Source organism: Acanthochromis polyacanthus, chromosome 5 (assembly GCF_021347895.1).
Source record: "Acanthochromis polyacanthus isolate Apoly-LR-REF ecotype Palm Island chromosome 5, KAUST_Apoly_ChrSc, whole genome shotgun sequence".
Taxonomy (NCBI): Eukaryota; Metazoa; Chordata; class Actinopteri; family Pomacentridae; genus Acanthochromis; species Acanthochromis polyacanthus.
Window position 1 is genome coordinate 17027109 of NC_067117.1, and position 20387 is coordinate 17047495.

The following is a 20387-nucleotide window of genomic DNA, read 5'->3' on the forward strand; positions in this document are numbered from 1 at the left end:
CTAAGTTGTTTTTATTTGTTTTTTCTTCTTTTGTTCTGCCTTTTTAGTCCACTGATTTATCTACCAGACATGAATGTCCAAATGAATGATAAAGTGTTGGAATTGGACTGTACATTATGCATTCAAATATATTTAATCAATTGTAACTTGTAGTAGAAAAAACAGCAACTGGAGATGACAATGACAAGATGCAACTTGGTTACAGAACTTACACATTACATTATTATATAGATATTACACATTATACCTAGATTGTAACCTCATTGCCTTAGCCAGCAGTAATGATTTTGGTGAGTTGCAGCAGAAAAAGCGACTCACTTACAGCAAAGAATACGTTTTAAGATGTCAGTCAAAGTTCAGTGTCCCTCACCTCAAGACTTGGTTTACAAGATTTTACTAAACCTGCTGTCTGGAATAGTTCAAAAATCCGTCCCATAACTCTTCTCAAATATGTTTCAACGTCATTAAAAAAAGGATCCAGTTATCAAAGGTTAAAGAGGCCAACTCTGGTTTGAAGCTCTGTAGACCAAAGCACAAAACTCATTGGAGTTTCTGCCTTTTTGAAGGAAAGTTTGACATAAAAAGTGCACTCAAACTGGCTGTACATTGATCTCTTGCTGTTCTCTTGTCGTCTGCAGGCGCGGCACTGTCTGATTGCGTTGGGGGTTTCCTGCGTGGACTGTGGCAGCAGGGTAAGCAACCGACCTGCTGTGTTCATAGAGGAGCAGTCTGAGTACGACTCCGAGAGCTGAGCTTGACAGTAACCACCAGCATTTCTCTTTCCTCTTGGAGAGCCTTTTACACACCTGGAACTTTTCAAGATCATGTAGGATCTTGAACGCACATTTTCTGCTAATGTCGCATGTTTATTTTGTGTAGGGCTGGATATCAAAGTTTGGTCCTTTTTGGTTCTCTGACATAGTAATACAGCACCAGCACAGCACAGCACATTACATACCTGTATTTGATGTTTGAGCCATTTCCTTCGAAAACAATATATATCATTTAAAAACACTAATATTTGTAGCAGTTCTCAAAAGGTACCAGCTGTATTCAGTCAACAAAGTGACATCCTGTGAGTGGCTGGTACAGCATGTAGCTGTGTGGATATTTAGAATTAATAGATCTGTCCTGAGAAAACATTTCCAACACACTATCTTAACATCAGATAGTCAGCGTGTGTTTTCTCCACAGCTGTTGTGAACACCAGTTTTCACATGCTTTAGTTCTCATGACAGTACAAAATCCTACTAACCCAGCAGCCCGAAGTTAGTTTAAACAATAAACCCAGTAAGTAAATAATTTGAGACACAAATGAGGACATTAGTTGAATCAAATAATCTTCACTTTTGCCACATGTGCAGAGCAGCACAGAGGAAACATGAAACACAGCTCTGTTCATAGACTGTTTATATGGTCCTACTGATGTTAGCTGATCAGACTACATTCACAGAAAGATCTCTTTTTGAAAACTACGTGTCTTTCTTATGTATTCTTCACGTTATTTTTTTTATCCTCAGCCCTCCTCATGCAAAGAGAGGCACTCCTCATTTTAGGATTTCCACTCAGTCTACCTCTGTCCTCTACTATTTAATCCCAGTGTTGCCTCTCTGTAGCACTTTGATTCACTTGATTGTTACATCTAATAATTTTATAATATTTCTTAGAGAACATAGTTGTTGCATGATATGTTTGAAGGCTTTATACAGTCCTCTGTATGTACTAAAATGATCTAAATGATATCCAGCCCTAACTGTGTAGATTTTACTAAACCAAACTGCTCCATTCAAACAAGTGAAGCTTTATGTGTTTGCAGCTTCGTCTTCTTTTAGTGCCTCAGTGATCAGGTGCCCGAGACTTGGGCTACAGTGAACTCATCAGTAACATGAAAAACGATAGTTTTTAGTAAGAGTGGGAGCTCCTTTTTTTGTGCTTGTTTAATTTTGTGATACCAGTCTTAACCTCTTTACAACATTTGTTTTTACAGAGCTGTGGGATATGTTAAGAGATAAATACCAGATAAAGTGTTTGAAATGTATTGTAACTGTATATGTTCTATTACAATACTTATGGTTAAATGTTAAGGTGAAGGAACTGTTTTTATGTTTGATTATGAGGACTTATAATTGTTGTAAATGAAGTCAAGACGTGCAAGAAAGTCGAGTTTATTTATATAACTTATAATCACAAGTTTGCCTCTGGATTGTAGAGAGTCTGACTCCCTCCAAACTTTGACCATCAGAAATCTTTTTGTGGGTTTAAGTCTAAAAGCCTCCACAGGCGTGAATCATCTACAGTAGGGTCAGGTTCATACAAATACACACATATGTATTTGTCATATAATTAAGCTACAGAGTCCAGCATTTTTGCACAGATTCATAGAAGACCCCTTAATATTTCTATAAAGGGAAATAGTTTTCACAGTAGCCATATGATGGCAAGACAAATAATTGGTAATAAAAATGTTTGTTTATTATGACATTATTAATTTTTAGTTAGTAACATTTGGATCGATTTTTGTTTCTCTCTGTTAACAACAAATGTACTGTTAACTTTTCCTGTAGAGTTTTTAAATTCCAGCGGGCTTCAAAATAAAGATTACATACCCTGTTTTTATAAAACTATACCCATATTCAATAAACCAGTAATAAGTGAATATTATTTAGAATTATGTTAATCAGCGGTCAGTTTCTAAGTGTTATCAGTTCCTGTCTCACACTTACAGCTGTGACTAGAGTCAGACTTTTATCTGTCCCACTCACCTGAATAAAAGCAAAAACAGCTGATCAGTAGCTGCTTGAAGTGCAAATTAACAGCTGTTCCTTTGTCCCAGTCAGACACAATAGATAAGTCCACATCTAAGCTAGGGACATCGGAAATCAGTTTTACCTGTAGTCTACACTGTACTTTTATGTTCTTTGATGGAGCCCAGAGGAAGAAAACACAACTAACTGAGCAATAACCAAGTAAGATGTACATATCAACCAATAAGAACACTGGAAGTGAACTGTGCAATGCACCGTTCATACAGTAAACTCAATGAAGGTCTCAGGTTCATGATAAGTTCTCATATAAAATGTTCTCTTTGGTGTGAAGGGTTTAGGTACAAATGCAGGTCTCTGGTTTAGAGTTCTCAAGAGCTGTTATGAAGTTTCTCAAGGTGTTCAGGGAAGTGAGGGAAACATGGCTTGATATTTTACCAGCTACTTTCAGTTACCACAATGCCATATGAAGACTTTTCTGAAAAAAAAGTGGAAAATGCACATGTCAACTGTTACAGTAAAAACTTCATGTAGTCCTGTCTACTCTACTCATTTATGGGACTGAATGAAAAACTGTCTGTTCTCTGCTGCTGGATGAAGCACACCATGTTTCCAAAATAAATGCAAATAATGGAGATACGGGCATTTGTTGGCGTCTTCTGTTCAAATGTCCATAGGAGGACTTGGGTTCTTTGTGTTTTCTATTTTAAATAGAGAAAAATATATATATTATTTTAACAAGTAAACAGTAAATATACTGAAATTAAAACAGGCTAGTTACTGCAGTTAAGAATGATTAACTTCCCTCACTTTACAACCTTGTCAAGTAGTTGTCACCCGCTGTATACCATCATCAGTATAAACTATTAAACTGACTGATGTACGATAATAAATGTAAATTTAAGATATATAAGATGAGTGTTAAAATATGAACAAAACACTAGTAGTACCTCATGCTAGGCTGTAGAATTGCTTTTTTTCAGGACTTTCCAGGATTAAATGAGGAAAGTTGAGTCTGAAGGTGAGCACCCTCAATTAGTCTGTGATTCTATAAAACAAATTCAAATTGTTAACTGATTGAACTCTACCACTGATCTAAACACAGCATTGATTGGGATATTATTTTTAGATAAATCTAATAAATATATTCTTCAAATGATCTTAAAGTGAACTACCAACAGCTGACATTGTGTCTGAAATCTTGAGGTTTCTTTTACAACAGAAAGTTAGATTTAGCGTGATATAAGATGAGCTGCAGCAACACAGCTGCTCTCATAAAGCATAATAAGCAAAGTGTGCATCGTTAGCAAGCAGAGTATTTCCTTAATTGTACAGCTGATAGTTTACTCCGTACGTTTTTCATAAAATTTCACATCACTTGTGAAAAATCCAAATCATGGCAAGAATCGTGTGAGAAATATTTAAGGTTGTCCTCATAACTGGTGAAATCGAGCTGAGCTGATTTATGTGATGACTTTGTGAAGACGTGTCACTAACAACAGAACTTTCACGCCATCTCTGTTTTTCAGATGCAGATGGGACTGTCGCGCCACACGGACATTTACCTGCTGAACGACATGGACTCTGACACCGTGGTTGACAGATGAAACAACGTGCCGTAACTCTCTGGTAGATGACCTGAGTGGGACCACAGAAGCTCGACCAGTATGTGCTCGTCTTCACCTCTTGGTGCCTGAAGTGTTTTAAAGTGTCCTTAAATCGGCGATGGATGTTGTCAATCGGCAGCTTTTCGCTGACAATCTGTTGCAGAAGAATAAGAATATTGAAAAACAGTGAAATATCTCCAAAGGAAGACATGACTGAAGTGCTGCCTTGGCTGTCGCACAGTAAACTACATCACTGTGAAATAGAAAACGGTGATAGTTGCCAATAAACGCTAGAGTCATGACGTTTCCAGTCATGAATGAATGGGACACAGAACTGCCAGAGTCCTTAAATTCAGAGAAACAGTGGTGCACCAATTTGGTTGTCCATTATAGCTACTAGGCTTCACATTGTGCCACATTAAAGGGCTCTTAGTTTGGATTTTTTTATGCATTTACCTTTTGGTTTGTTTTATCTGGTATGATCTAAAAAAAAAAAAAAAAAAAGAACAAACACCAAAGCTGCATTATGTTCCCAATTTTTATGTCTTTGTTGGGGACCAAGCAGCTTCCTGTTATTCTATTCAATGCTGTGATAAAAATAGTCCTTTAGTTATAAATATTAGACCACAAAATTGTCATGATTAATATATTAAATATGTACACTTTAAAAATACGAAAGATAATTATGTTTTACTGGTCACACAGTTCCTGTGTTTTAAATAACATATGAAAGAATGACAGTTTTATGTCACTTTCTGTGCAAAATATTTCAGATCACATGTTGCTCGTGGAGATGTACACGTCTCTATTTCCAAATCTTTATAAACTGTTCATGAAGATATAAGATCTGTGTATGTTATTGAATTAAAACCAGGGATTCGGTCTTTTTAAAACGCTTCACTGCAGCGATATTTAGATATTTAGTGATGATATAAAAAAAAAGGTAGCAAACACAAACTTTAAGCTACAGAATTGCTCACATGTCCGTTTTCAGCTTATGTTTACATTCCCATTAAATTCATACTTGAGTTTCTGTCATAAATCTGCAGCAGGGGTTCAGTATTCTGGATCAGTGCAGAAGGCAGTAATTCAAGTTTGATCAGCTCAGCCATTATTATTTAGATTTCTCATTCGTTATTTCATTTCATTCTTCAGTTTCCTTCTCCGTTAAGGTTAGGCCAGTTTGTTTCAAAAGCTTTTTATTTATGTGTAGTTTCCACTTTTTTATAAATGCTATATATGTAGTTTTAATGCACGCTATATTTGAATGCACTTACTTTGTTTAGGTTAAACTTTTTTTTGGGAGTTACTGCAGTTAGCCTTTTTAGAAGCCAAATGTGTGCAAAAATGCACTTTCTTACAGAAAAATACAGCTTTTGTTTCCTGAAATTGAAAAAATTGGCAGCTGAGATAAAACGATGGGGTCACTACTAGAGGTGTGCCGTATTTTTGGTAGCAGCGTAAAACATCCTGTGAATTCACTGGAAAAGATGTGTCAGTAGAGTTTGTAAATGTATGAAATATGAACATTTTGGACTGTTTCAAACGTAAAAGACAAGTGCTGGTTTTACAATAGAGTGCTAATGTGACAAATATCTGTAATTCTGACACTCTTTCGTCTTCTGGTGCCCTTTATTTACTTAATTAGTACAGCAACTTTCCAACACAGTGTGACAAGATGTTTTCCAGAAAATACAGTACAGAGAGGACACTAGACAAGAAGAAAAATGCATAAAATAATATCAAAAAACAGCATAATCCATCAAAGCAATTGAGAGGTGTGACTGCTGCTAACTTAACCAAATCTTTCCCTCGACCAAATATCAAACTGCACTCGTACTGTATGTTCTAATTCCTGTGCAGACGACCACAGTGCCTCCTCTGATCACCAACGTGCCTCATTAGTAGCATCTCCAGCAAACTATTGAAAAGTATAATGACAAACCGCCACTTAAATACAGAAAAATGGGCCAATATGTAATTAAAAAGTAGAAGATTTGACTGTAAGCTGTGTGATTGAATATTGTTTTAAATTCTGGAGAACCATTGATGGGATCACAAGAGAAAAGAAATGCTAACCTGATTTTGGGTGCCATCAGGCATACAGTTTTCTCCATATGAACCTGTGGAAGCGTTATAAACCTGCTTCTAGGGGAACTAGCTTAAAGCAGACATTGCAGATGTTTAATTGGCTGCTGTATCATGAGTTCTATATTAAAGTACAAGAATTTGGGAAAACCTTTCAGAGACCATTTTGTGGTTTCATGTCCAGAAAAAAAAACTGCAGCTGTTCTACACTGTAAGTTTTTTTTTCTGAACTTATGAAACTGAGCAGTATTAAGACCGTCAGTCAGGATGGTTTTCTGCTGTTTTGTTCACAAATTTTCTGTTTTTAATGATATACCATCTGTACTTTATGTTTCAATATTGTAGAGTAAAAAATTATTTACATATTGTTCCTTTAAAAGTTTTTTCTTTTTTTTTTTACAACACTCGAAATAAATTCATCCCTGAGGTCTTTTTAAAATATATATATATTCAAGAAAAACACTGTTTGTTACTCATCCAGAGCTGCTCTTTATTCTGTATCCCTGATCAACCTGATATTTGTGCTGCTTTTCCTGTATTATTTGAAATTGTTTGGCACAGCGATGGAAGGTGTGAAACTGTCGCAGCATGTAACTGTTTTCATTAGTTGGTCATAATAACATCCGAGGTGACTGAATGTACAAAGTATACAAACACCATAAGACAAAAAAGTCTCTTCTTGTCCAGTAAACTGAAAAGAATTTGCAATCAGTGCAGTTTGGACTGTTTTCTCTTTTTTTGTAATGCCCTAATGGTTTACTGTTGCTGAGGAATTAAAACTATTTAAAGTATCAGTTTGCTCAGTTGTGGTTATTGACTCTGTTGTCTAAATTACATTTTCTGTCCTACCAAGCTAACAGGCCTTTAGCATGAAAACATTTTAACATGCTAGAGTAGGAAAAGTACAGGTGTATCCTAGTTTTAAAGGTTTGCTCCATCCAAATAGTACTATAAGATTAAGTAAAGTAGTACTATATAAAGAGTTGGACTTTTAAAGGTTCATTGCCCCTATGATAGGCTACATCTTATAGTTTTAAAGGTTTGCTCCCAAGTTATTGCCTATAGTTTAAGGGTGTGTTCCACCCCAAATACTGCTTTCTTGTTATTTTAAAGGTTTATTCCACACACAATACTACAAATGGTTGTAATGGTTTGCTCCACTCAAATGCTATTTATGGTTTTAATGGGGCATTCCACGCAAAATACTACTTTCTGTCCAGGTTGTTGTCGCTCTAAAGATTTATTTCAACCACAATACTATCTGGTCTAAATTACATTACACATAGTTGTAATGTAATGTAATTTTTTGGCAGTAAATTTTGCACAGCAAATTTTTAGATGGCGAATTTTGAACACATCGACTGGATATAGGGCTGTTTCACTGACGTCACAACATCCGGATCAGTAAGTAGCTCAGCGCCATGTTGAGTGGCAAACTTTGTTGAGTCCGTGACTAGAGTTTATCTTTTAGCCTAATATTCGTTGGCTATGGCTGCCACTCAGCTGAAAAAGTATACTGACACACTTGATAGCACTTCAAAAGACAGATAGAGGAAGTTGGAGTTAATTGATGGAATTGATCCTTATCAAGTTACACAGAAGGACTGGACAAGCACCCACAACAGCCTGCCTGAAGTGACCTGCTTTGACATCGTGAACTACCTGGTTTATACACAGAGTGCATACAGTATGGATCAGATGAAGGCATACAAATCCCTCGAGGCTTACAACCAGTTTGTTTGTGGTTGGGTGAGGGATGTTGTTCATCTCAAGGCTGGTGACCTGGTTGTTATCAGTGCTAAGGTAAGCCCCAGTTTGACCTACCACCCCACCTCCACAGTCCACACTCTGCCCCCTCATTGATATTAAGTTACTGACCTGGCTGTTGTGATGACTGAAATTTATCCATCAATTGAGGTTTATTCCCAAAAAAATTAAATATATAAACTTAAACGAATATGTCTGTGCATTCATCTGCAATTTTATTTGACATTAGGAAGCAAGTTTTGCTTCTGACCATCTGACAGACTACCTAAAATTCATAGTAAGAATTAATGTAACTATCAGGTATTTATTATGACTGTTCTAATAACTTCAAGTTGCATTAGTCATTATAATTCAGCATGACCCTATCTTTTCTCTTTAATAAGTAAAATATGTCATTCTTGGGAATGATGGAAGATACAGAGTGTAGAAAAATAGTATTCATTTTCAATAAAGCGCTCCAATATTATATTTTGTTCGATCGAGGAGGTATGTAGGAGTGAGATAAAATGCCCTTTTATATTTTTATGTGTGAACCCAATCTATTTCTTCAGAATTATGAATAATCTCTTATAAAAATGACAAAATTCAAGAAGCAAATCCATGCCTGCTTTTGTTAATCCAAGAAGTTTGTGAAAATTTCAATTACTCAAATAATTATAATTGTCTGAGGATGAATGTTATTCATGCTTGAATTGCATGTGTGACTAATTTCTTATATTCTATGAAATATCCATCCATCCATTCTCTATACACCGCTTTATCCTCACTAGGGTCGCGGGGGGTGCTGCAGCCTATCTATGAAATATTCATTTCATTATTTTTTTTCCCATTTATTTTCAGGTTCGTCACTCCCAGAGGATGAATGAAGCTCTTTTGAAGCCGTGGCTAATTGTCAAGCCTAATGGGACCATCATGGCAGGGCACTGCAACTGTATGGCTGGTCTAGGAGAGGTTTGCAGTCATGTTGCTGCTGTACAGTTTTGGGTTGAGACTGTAGTGAAAATTCAACAATCAAAGACTGTTATACAGGAACCGGCTTACTGGCTGCTACCCACAGGAATAAATAAATAAATTTCACCTCAGCCCGGACTATGAAAAGAAATCTGGATGAGGAGATTGGTGGATTCACTTCCCCCAAACGGCCATCCACACATCAGAATCTGCCAACAGTTACTGAGATGGGTGATGAGGAGTTGTCTGTTTGTTGGACAACTTCACAGAACTGGTAGCAAACCTGTGGTGTTACCTGTCATGCCTGAGTATGCAGAACATTACATAGCATCCTCACTGGGTGACTCATTTCCACTGATTCTGAGTGAACTTTATGACAATTTGTGTGTTGGGATGCAGAAAACAGAGTTGGATACTCATTGTGAAGGCATATTCCAAAGCATAAATCTCACTGCCAACCAGGCAGAAAATGTAGAGAAGTACACCAGGAGGCAGTCCAGCAACAGAGCCTGGTTTCGTTTCAGGACTGGCCGAATAACTGCTTCACACCTCAAGTCAGTCTGTCACACTTCACCCACCCAACCAGCCAAGAGTATCATACAGGCCATATGTTATCCAGAGTCTGTAAAGTTTACCACAAAGGCCACAAAGTGGGGATGTGCCCATGAGAACACAGCACTTGGTCTCTACCATGAAAACATGAAGAGCAAACATGACAATTTTGACTGTGTGCCCAGTGGACTGGTCCTAAATGCAGATTATCTCTTCATGGGGGCCTCACCTGACTCACTGGTGTCATGTGCTTGTTGTGGCCTCGGGACTGTAGAAGTGAAATGTCCATATTGTGTACAGAACAAAAATCTGGCAGAGTCATTGGACAAAAAATTTATGCCTGGAAGAGGTTGATGGGAAGTTAAGGCTTAAAAGGTCCCATAGATATTATTATCAAGTCCAGGCACAAATTTTTATTTTCAACCGGGACTACTGTGACTTTGTTGTTTGGACGGAAACAGACATTAATATTGAACGAATTGAGCCAGATATTTCATTTTGGGAGAGTGCTAGCAGCAAAGCAGAAGCTTTTTTCAAACAGGTTCTTATGCCAGAGTTGGTGGCCAAGTATTATTCTGTAAGGAAACCATGCAGAAATGTAACCAATGACCAACAATCCAGCTCATTTACCCCAACCTGTTCCTGCAAAGAATGGTAACAATGGTGTAGCTGCAAACAATGAGCAGGAACTTATCATTTGCATATGTCGTAAGGTATATGACAACAGCTATGACAATGAAAACTGTCCATACCAGTGGTTACACTACAAGTGTGTGAACATTAAATGTGCCCCTAAAGGTAATTGGTATTGCCCAGAATGTAGGAAGTTTCCAGAATTCGCACAGTATTATACAAAGAAGAAGCTGAAAATGTAATAACAATATAATTTGTGGTGACAGGGTTGGAATAAATCATTTTTTCCCCAAATATAAAAAAAAAAATCAGATTTTTTGCAGTTATGTCAATAGTTTGGTTGTGTGAGTGGCACGAAGTGGATCTGCTTTGTGAGTGTAGTTCATTAGAAATAAAATCTTTTTATGTGCAAACCATGCATTATTAAATACTGTATAAATAAAACATTACCTATACTGTGGTATACTTTTAAATTAATGTGAATGGGATATATATAGCTTATTGCATATGTTAATAAAGTCAACTGAATCATTAATTTTATGTTGAATGTTGATGAATATAGTATCATGGTACAACATATGTGGATACTTCTTTTTCTGATAAAAGCTTTATTCATTCCATTTTCAATACAGAAAAACAAAGTTGATTATATGATGGTAGGATTAGTCAATCACTTTCATTACCCAAGACTATATTTATGTACATCTAAACACAGAATTACCTTGTATTTCAGATCTTTCTGCAGTTACCTGCCCCTGTCTTTTGCAGTCAATTAAATGGAACAACAGATTCACACATATTGGTCAAACAGCAACACACTGTAACTATCTTATCAACAACAGGGATCTCATTTTCATTACAAGAGAAGTAGTCCGGAGGCATGGTCCCCGAAAGAATAGTATATTTTTTTCGAGCCAGTCCAATAACTCTCTCAACATGTATGCGTCCATGTGCAATGTTCTTGGTGCTCTCTACTTCAAGTGCAGGTAGCTGGGCCTTTCCCTCAGTAAAGCTAGGTATTTTTACTTCAGCACACATAGGTCCAACACTCTCTTTGATATCAAGTCTCGCATACATTACATGAATGACTGCAAGGAATGTCCGGGAAACAGTAGCATTGGAAACTCCAAAGCGGTACGCCAAGTCCTGCACTTGCAAATTCAATCTTAATTTCATGAAGACAAGAATCAATTTTTCAAACTTTGAAAGTGAAACCCGATTACTCTCAGGAATATATGGTGCGACAACGGCGAAGACTGCCATCAAAGTTTCAAAACCCGGCAGGCCAGTGTAATAGCGTACTTTCTTGGCATTGTTCCGGAATGATTCCTCAGTGAATCTCGTGTCATCCAAGGCATCCTTAAGTTCCTTGTTCTCTGTTGTCAAACGCTGACATTCCTTTTTTATCTTGGCACATATTGAAGAATCACACACATCTGATGATAATTGTTCTGACGCATCCTTGTCTCCCAGTGTTCCACTTAATTTGAAGTGGCATTTCTGCTGGTCTGTTACACTCAAAGTGACAAGTGGAGCTGGCATGCTGTCCTCTGTTCCAGTTACATCTGGCATGCTGTCCTCTGTTCCAGTTACATCTGGCATGCTGTCCTCCGTTTCAGTTACAGCTGGCATGCTGTCCTCTGTTCCAGTTACAGCTGGCATGCTGTCCTCTGTTTCAGTTACAGCTGGCATGCTGTCCTCTGTTCCAGTTACAGCTGGCATGCTGTCCTCTGTTCCAGTTACATCTGGCATGCTGTCCTCTGTTTCAGTTACAGCTGGCATGCTGTCCTCTGTTCCAGTTACAGCTGGCATGCTGTCCTCTGTTCCAGTTACAGCTGGCATGCTGTCCTCTGTTTCAGTTACATCTGATGATAATTGTTCTGACGCATCCTTGTCTCCCAGTGTTCCACTTAATTTAAAGTGGCATTTCTGTTGGTCTGTTACACTCACAGTGACAAGTGGAGCTGGCATGCTGTCCTCTGTTTCAGTTACAGCTGGCATGCTGTCCTCTGTTTCAGTTACATCTGATGATAATTGTTCTGACGCATCCTTGTCTCCCAGTGTTCCACTTAATTTAAAGTGGCATTTCTGTTGGTCTGTTACACTCACAGTGACAAGTGGAGCTGGCATGCTGTCCTCTGTTTCAGTTACAGATTGTTGTAACTGTAATAAGGCCTCTGCTGCAGTGTCTCTTTTCCTCTTCTGATATCTCTCAGTGGATCTCTGATAACGCCGCAGACTTGAGGATGCAGAGGACACAGACGTATTTGATGAGGGTGTGACCATCTCTTCGGCAGTCAGCTTCAGGGATGGTGCCCAATCTGGATGAGTGGTGTTGTAGAGATCAGAAGGTTTGCCTGACAAAAATTCCACAACATCAGTAATGTCATTTAAAAATATTTTGATGAACATAATAATTATTATAGGGGAATTTAGCATGGCTGTCATAATGTACCATTAAACACCAAAACGTTTTATTGGAAAATATCCAACATAATAGTAACTAGACAAGCCCTCAGTAGATGGCAGAACCACGCCCATGCATGATACTCTGTATCAATTCTGATCATCCTACATATATCCCTTCCTATACAAATGATGCAATATGCAAGAAATGTGCTAAGTGACCCCTGTGACCTTGACCTTGATCTGCTGACCTCTAACTCCACAACTGAGCAGGGGAACTTAGACCGATCTTCAGTGCCAAGTTTGATTATCCTGACTTCAGCACTTGCAGAGATATCTGAACTGACATACATACACATACATACACACACACACACACACACTTACCCAGCCAGCCAGACACCGAAGCAAATGCAGTAACCCCGCTGACATACACGTCAGGCGTGGTTAACAATAATAATGATGATAAATAGGTGGGTTGCAAACACGTGACTTTAGCAGTGGCATTAACTTCCGGTTAATGAAGTGGTGGTCAGGCCAACCAAAATGGCTGCTGCAGAGCAAGGAAAACACAACTATTTTTCGGAGTATTTTCGTGCTTTAGATTCTAATTCTCAAACTCGATACATCGAAAAAGTCAAATTTTGTGATGGCATAGATCCTTATGCGTTATCCACGAAGGATTTGACCTACGAGTTGGAAAAATATCCGCCAGTTCAGTTCCCTGATATCTCAAACTATCTGGTGCTTCAAACAAGCTTTTGCACTGCTAAACAAATGAAGGCTTGGAAAAGCATGGATTCATACAATTTCTTTGTCTGTGGATGGGTTAAAGAAGTCGGAGTTAAGATCCTGAACGACAAATCCTGCATCATAAAAAGTCGTGTAAGTAACGATTTATGTAAACTTGTACTTGCTAGGTGTGTTAGCTCGGTGGATGCTAAAACGTGTTTCTGCTGTTCTTTTCAGGTGAAACATTTGCAATGTTTATCAAAAACACCAACTCATACCTGGTTGTTGATAAAAGAAGATGGAGAAATAATAACCGTGCACTGCGACTGCATGGCAGGGTAAATAATCCTTCAATGTGACAGTTTTGCTAGTGACAGTGTATATATGCTAGCCACACCTCAGTTCCTGCTTTAATTTGTGTTTCGTGTTGGTCTGTTTACTAAGCACATGAAGACGGCAAGTTCACAGTTCAAGCTCCTCAACTCCTCTTCCATGCTAACAATATCGGCACCGGTCAGATCTGTTTGGCATTCTACACTAGAGCATCCGTCACCGGGGCAACCGTCCTGCGCTGCATTGATCGCTTCAATGCTGAACATCGGAACTCTGGACTTGCTGTGTATCAAATCTCATGAGTTTGTGAAAGTCTAACAAGGCCTCGGCACCTTCTGAACGTTTCCTCTTTTCGTCTCGAGTGTGCAATCGCTCATTTCGCTCCAGCGTCTCTGCAGTCGGCTGTTTCACTTTCTCGTGGCCAAGTTTCATCGTCGGAGCCCAGTCTATGTCCTCCTCATCATATAGATTGCTCGGACGCCCTGTTGAACAATGTGATAATATTACACGGGTTAAAATCGAACTACTCTGACTGCTTCGTTTGCCTAAAAACAGAAACCGTCATTTTGGACGAGAGTAAACAAGCTAAAAACAGCGAACGTTAGCTTGTTAAGTGGGTAGCCAGTGTTACCAATCTTTAAAGAATGGGTCTTAAAACCAACACAGAAAGGCTCTAAGCATGTATATCATAACAATTCACTAACCTTTAACGAAGTGATCGCCACAGACTCTAGCATTCTTTGACTCCGCTCCCTTCGAACTTAAGGAAATGTTAGCGAGCCATTTTTCTCTGCGTCTTTTCGTAAAATCCTTAGTGCGAGGCCCTTTTTTAATCTCTTCACGAGGAACCCTGAAGTATCCTTTATCAATTTCGCGATTTGATCGATTAGAACAACCTAAAACAACACACGCAAAAGGCATTTTTGACCGATGAGTGAACGTTAGCCACGCTCGCTGCAGTCAACAATCAACTCCGCTGACCACCACTGTATGATATGCATCGGTAATGAGGCGGATGTGACGTCATGTGTAAGCCACCTATAATAATAATAATAATAATAATAATAATACATAATACATATTGATACTAACAGCTCTTTCTGTTCAAAATGCTCTGAAGATAATTATCATTTATTTTGGTCTCGCCCTGTTTCAAATGATTTCTGGAAAGATGTTTGTCATTTTATTTCTACTACTATTGACAACAGTTTTACTCTTTGTTTTGAAAATATACTGTTTGGTTACACTTCTTTTATTCCTTCCAAAAGCAGACAGTATTATATAATTAACCTTATCATTTTATTAGCTAAATTTCATATTCATAAATGCAGATATATAAATAAAAACCCTTGTTTTCTTTTCTTCCAAAATGAAACCAAACAGTATATTTACACTATTAAGAACTCCACTAACACTAAAGCCATTAAAACTGTACATTCGTGTAGTGTATTTAATGTTTTTCTGTAGTCTGTTTCTTGTTTGTGATCCCCTGACAATACGTTTCTTTGTTCTTTGTTTTTTTGTCTCTGTGTTGAATTGTTTTGTTCTATTCAATGTTCAATAAAGAAGGAAAAAAAACAAAAAAAAAACGTAAGTTAAGTTAGAGCAATGTTTAAAAAAATCATTATTATTATTATGATGATGATAACAAAAAGTTCGTTTTCAATAGCTTTGGGGACATCAACTAACACTGTAAATTTATTTCAAAAACATTATTTCAAATTTGTGACTGATCATGGAGAGTTTTGTTTAATGAAATGGGCAGACTAGTTAACTTTTCATACACACATATCTTACTCAAGTTACTGGGTCATAGATCTGAGATTATATATTTGATATCACTTGAACTCAAAATAATGAGGTTAATTAACCATATTTTCATAGTTGGAACCAACCAGAGTGTATCTAATCTCATTGTTTTACCAATGACCAGCTGGGAGAGGCAGCTAGGCTCATAGACTGAGGTGGAGTGGGGTGGGTGTCAAGTGGGCTACTTCGATGTGAATGGAGACATTACTTTAATACTTTAAACTGAATGCGAGCTAAAAACAAAAAACAAAAAAACAAAAAACAAAACACGTACCAGTCGTGAAGTGATCGGAGCAAATCCTTGTGTGAGGAGAAGGAATGAAGTCTTTCCTATTGATCCTGGTAAGCCAAGTGTGGTGCCTCAGCCGGCTGAGTTCCCTTGTCTGTTCACCCTCGGTAAGCCTTATTGTGGGAATTCTAAAGAAGCTCCGTTTAACTGCGCCTTTTGCCTTGTTGCGGCAGCCGTGGACACAACAGAAGTGAACCATTGTTGTCCCCAGTCACACTTCAAACTATTTCTCTTGCTCACTAACTCCTGACTACAACACGCACCACACAATATGGCGGACCAGTTAATAGCCCGGAAGTATGACGTCATCTGAAACACTCCTATACATAGAAAGGCTAGATAGCTTACAGACGCTGTGAGCCAATGAGGGCTGACGTCGCTACGCGGCTGCTATCTTACCTAGGGGCTGCTGGCTCACTGATAACATTAATGCCTATGGAGCATGTACTATTTAATTAACCATAGCTTGCTCAATTTTCAACCGATTTTTTAAAAAATATTTTATTTTCATTTTTCATTATTTTAAACAAGACCAAACAGAACAAGGCTCAGATGCGTAACATACCACCAGTCCAGTACAGATAAGTGCAGAGCACAGAGAGGAGGCAGGATAAATCAATAAAGAAGTGAATGAATAAAAAGAAAATGTAGGAACAGGGACTCAGTTTAAAGTCATTGTATCTTGGCCTTTTCAAAATGTGCCAGAAATGGATTCCACAAGTTAGTAAAAGTGTTTGTTGAGCCACTGCGGAGTCTTTCCATTTGTAGTAGAAATAACATGTCCGTGACCCATAGTTGGAAAGAGGGAGGAAGGGGAGACTTCCATTCTTTCAATATTAATTTTTTCGCAACAATCAGTCCCAGTTCCAGTGATTTTCGCATTGTAGCAGGAATAGTCTTCGTTGATTGTGAGCAGCCAAAGATGACTAGTCCAGGGTCTGGCTGGAGTGGAGTTTTATATGCTTTGGAGTTCCAGTCGAATATTTTTGACCAGAAGCCTGTTAGTGAGGGGCAGGATCAAAAAGCATGAGACAAAGTACCTTCTGACACATTACACCTGTCACACACTGGGGAAACTGAAGGATAGATTTTGTGCAATCTGGCTTTGGAATAATGCAAGCGGTGGACAACCTTAAATTGAATTAATTGATGTCTACTGTTTACAGAACAAGAATGAATCCGGGATAAACATTTGGTCCACATGGACTCAGGCAAGTCCAAACCCAGCTCTTCTCTCCAAGCGTCCCTAGTCAACCGATCTTTAAACGATTTGATTTGTTATAAACGCAAGAGATGTAGTTATGTTATTGCATATTTACGGATAATTATAACCATGGACTTTTATATTAAATTAAAAAAGTAGATAGAAGAGCATTACCTGCCATAGCTGCACACATACACACAGTAAAATTAAATCGTCAGTGTTTATGTTAAACATTTAATAGTTTGATATTTTATATTTCTAATTAATATATATATTAAATATAAAGGGGTAAGTTGACCCACATGATATTTTAAACTTAAACTGAACAAATAATGTATGTACAATATATGAATTGTGATTCATATTGGTTCAATTTACCCCAAGGCTTTTGGTTCATCTTGCCCCATGGCCATCATTTTGATAAAACCTAATTAATTTAATAATTCAGAATGATCTTTTGCTAAATGATTGACATAGTTCTATACATTGAATATCACTAACATGCAGAATGTATAAGTTTAGACTTGGGTCCATTTGCTTTAGCATAAAAATAATTATACCACAAAAGTGAATTCCACAGCCAGTTGGAAATGTTTGTGTTCTTATTTTAGGGTCTCGTGACAACTCACGTGTATAGTTTTAAAGATCAAGGGTATGGTTCGTTCATCTTACCTGTTCTCCCCTACATATGTTTTATTATACATTTTTAAATAAACACATTCAGTAACATGACATCAAAGTTTCTTTTATTAACAGGTGCGCAAAATTACAAAACAATTCAAGATTTACTCCAAACCAACAGTAACACTAAACCATTCAACATTCACTCCAAATAAACAGTCACTCTAAACCATGCAGAGCATGCATGTTTTTCTTTGCCCTCCTCTCCCTCGCCAAGGCATTGCTCTTCTCCTGCTGCAGTTTCCACACTGTTGCCAAGGCTGCATTGAGCTTGGCCTTTACAGCCTTGGGGCAGGAAGGCAATGCATACAGGTGGTCAGGGGCCTTCCTCTTCAGGCTCTTTCTCCTCTCTTCAGTGGTTGCCTGAGGCTTTGGAAAAATATATAAATAATAATAATAACAAGGACATTATTAACGGTACTTTTTTAACAATTCATGTTCACCTATCAGTGCTGAGTTCAATACAATGCTATGTTCTCTGAATCTACAAAATAAAACCCAAATCAGTCATCTTTTAATAAATTGACTTTAATAAATTGGCTTGGCTAAAGGCGAAATTATGTTTTGGGTCTCTTGACAAAAATGTCAGTTTTGATTGAAAAAGTTCCCTACACCTTGTTGTAGTTTGCACATGCTTATTCATAAAAGTGTATGAGTGACATGAGCAAGTGACAGCCTGTGGTTCTCAATCCTTTTACACAGATTACCACCTCAAATAATATTGGGTTCTTCAAGTAACACCACCATATCCCTTCCTGGGCACCACTGAGATAAATGATTTAATGATAAGCCATATGATGCTCTTAGTTGTGTACAAATACTCACAACATCAGGTGGAGGTTCATCCTGGTGCAGGTCCATGGGCAGGTTTTCTTCTGCTCTTCTAGAGGCAGCAGTGCTTCTTGTTGCTACCGGCTAAAATATACAGTTAAATATTAAAATGTCCTTCATGCACAACACTTTATGTATTCCTAAACTTGCAGAAATCGTGACAATACATATATCACATATTCTTGTTGGCCAATGATACACGTACCCTTTGGAGATGAGCAGGGAAGTTGAAAATGGTTGGCACAACACCAGCCTTAAGCCGGACAGTCTGCCCTGTCCTGTCAAAATCCTCACTCCTGAAATGTTCGCTGCACAGTTTGCAGTTTTTTGATGCAACAAAACCGTCCCTTCTTAGAGCAAGTTCCCATTGCCTCCTCTTCTCTGTGTTTTGGGGAAACCTTAAAAATATGATAAGATACCAAGATATATGAATTATTGACAACATTCTACACCCTTCTTACCTTTAACATTAATGGTAAGGACAAAAATACTGAGCTAAATTATGATATTGTTGGGGTAATTCATGTAGCCTATGCTTGAATGCCATTATGAAAATCTAAATAACAGTAACATGTTAAAAGAAATGTGAAAAAGAAATACTCAATGATTATTATGTAAACAAATGGTAGAAACATTTCTAAAACGTCAGGGTCAAAATAACTTGTATTATACAAGTACAAATCCACTAAGTTAGTAACAATTATCCTAAATATGTCCCTCAAGTAATTTCTTACGAGTGAAAGGTGATTCCACGGGCTCTTGTTTTGAAGGAACGTTCATTTGAGCATCCATGTGCTGCACAAAAGTGTGGCATCTTGCACTGCAGGGGGGTATTTTTGCAAACACAAAGCCAGCCAGTTACTGTATCACAATGAATCTAAATCTAGGATATATTTCACTAATGAAACAGCCTGGAAATCATGTTAAAACGAAGGAATAATTATGCCTTTCCCACCTGTATAGAATTAAGTCCAGGTTACTTTGTAATAGTCCAAGTGGCTCACATGTCTCATTCACAACCTCTTGTTTCTTTGCTAGCTAATAACCAACTGCATCCACACAAATTGTCATTTAGACAAAATATGTTGTTGTCATAAAATTATTATTGGTCTCACGGAACCTTATATTATAATAATTGAAACTCCCAGATTGCAGCCTTGCAAATGGCTGTAACAACACACAACTATGCAGCAATTTTCGAAAAGAAAAACTGCAATTTCAACAGGTCTACGAGGCCTAATCATAGCCACGTTGATAAGGTTTTTAATAAACCAAACCGTTTGTACATCCGTCAAGAATTCAGCAAGTTAAGTGTATTTTTGTTTGTGTAGGTCGCTCACCCTCCATCCACTACTATAGAGCGCTCCGGAAAAGTCCCCCTTGGTAAGATGGCCGACCGGTGACGTCACCAGCGAAAGTCCCATCAGCCATCTCGCCTTTCTATGTATTTTGAACACGGTGAACTTTGAACACACAAAAAAATAAAATTCAGACATAAAAATCCCATAAATAATTTCGATGCAACAGAATTCATAGTTAGAAATTTAACAGCTTTTAAAACTCAAAATCTGGTTAGTCTTACTTTTTAAAAAAAATCTTTATTTAGCTTTGCAATATACAATAATCATAAAATAAATCAATAGTAATAACATTAAGTTAATATTAATAAAAGAAAACAAAAAATAAAACTAAATGAAAATAAGAAAGTAAACTAAAAAGAGAGAAAGAAAAGGAAAATAAAG

The 20387-nt window shown here is 37.6% G+C and overlaps 2 protein-coding genes across 13 annotated transcripts in view; one reads left to right on the top strand and one right to left on the bottom strand.

Moving 5' to 3' along the window:
• Positions 1-7248, top strand: part of LOC110953435 (natural resistance-associated macrophage protein 2-like) — a 21016-nt gene extending 13768 nt beyond the window's left edge. For 2 of the 3 annotated variants that reach the window (XM_022197429.2, XM_022197430.2), the window contains 2 exons: positions 639-692; positions 4292-7248. In XM_022197429.2, the coding sequence (XP_022053121.2) occupies positions 639-692; positions 4292-4369 (132 nt within the window). In that variant the 3' untranslated portion in view covers positions 4370-7248. Of the gene's footprint in view, positions 1-638; positions 3400-4291 lie in introns of those variants that run through there. The other variant, XM_051948877.1, reaches the window with a different exon arrangement.
• The window catches only part of LOC110961112 (mucin-22-like), a 23440-nt gene extending 3292 nt beyond the window's left edge, over positions 1-20148 (bottom strand). Inside the window, exons 1-7 of one of the 10 annotated variants that reach the window (XR_007942281.1) lie at positions 19986-20148; positions 19380-19465; positions 18851-19043; positions 18640-18729; positions 15915-18183; positions 14164-14313; positions 4328-4523 (exon numbers count right to left, since the gene is read on the bottom strand). Coding sequence is in view for 8 of the 10 variants with exons in the window: in XM_051948868.1 (XP_051804828.1) it covers positions 11129-12717; positions 14164-14313; positions 14536-14752 (1956 nt within the window). In the remaining 2 variants the exon portion in view is untranslated. The other 9 variants (XR_007942282.1, XM_051948869.1, XM_051948876.1 and 6 more) reach the window with 9 other exon arrangements.
• Positions 20149-20387: the final 239 nt, after the last annotated feature.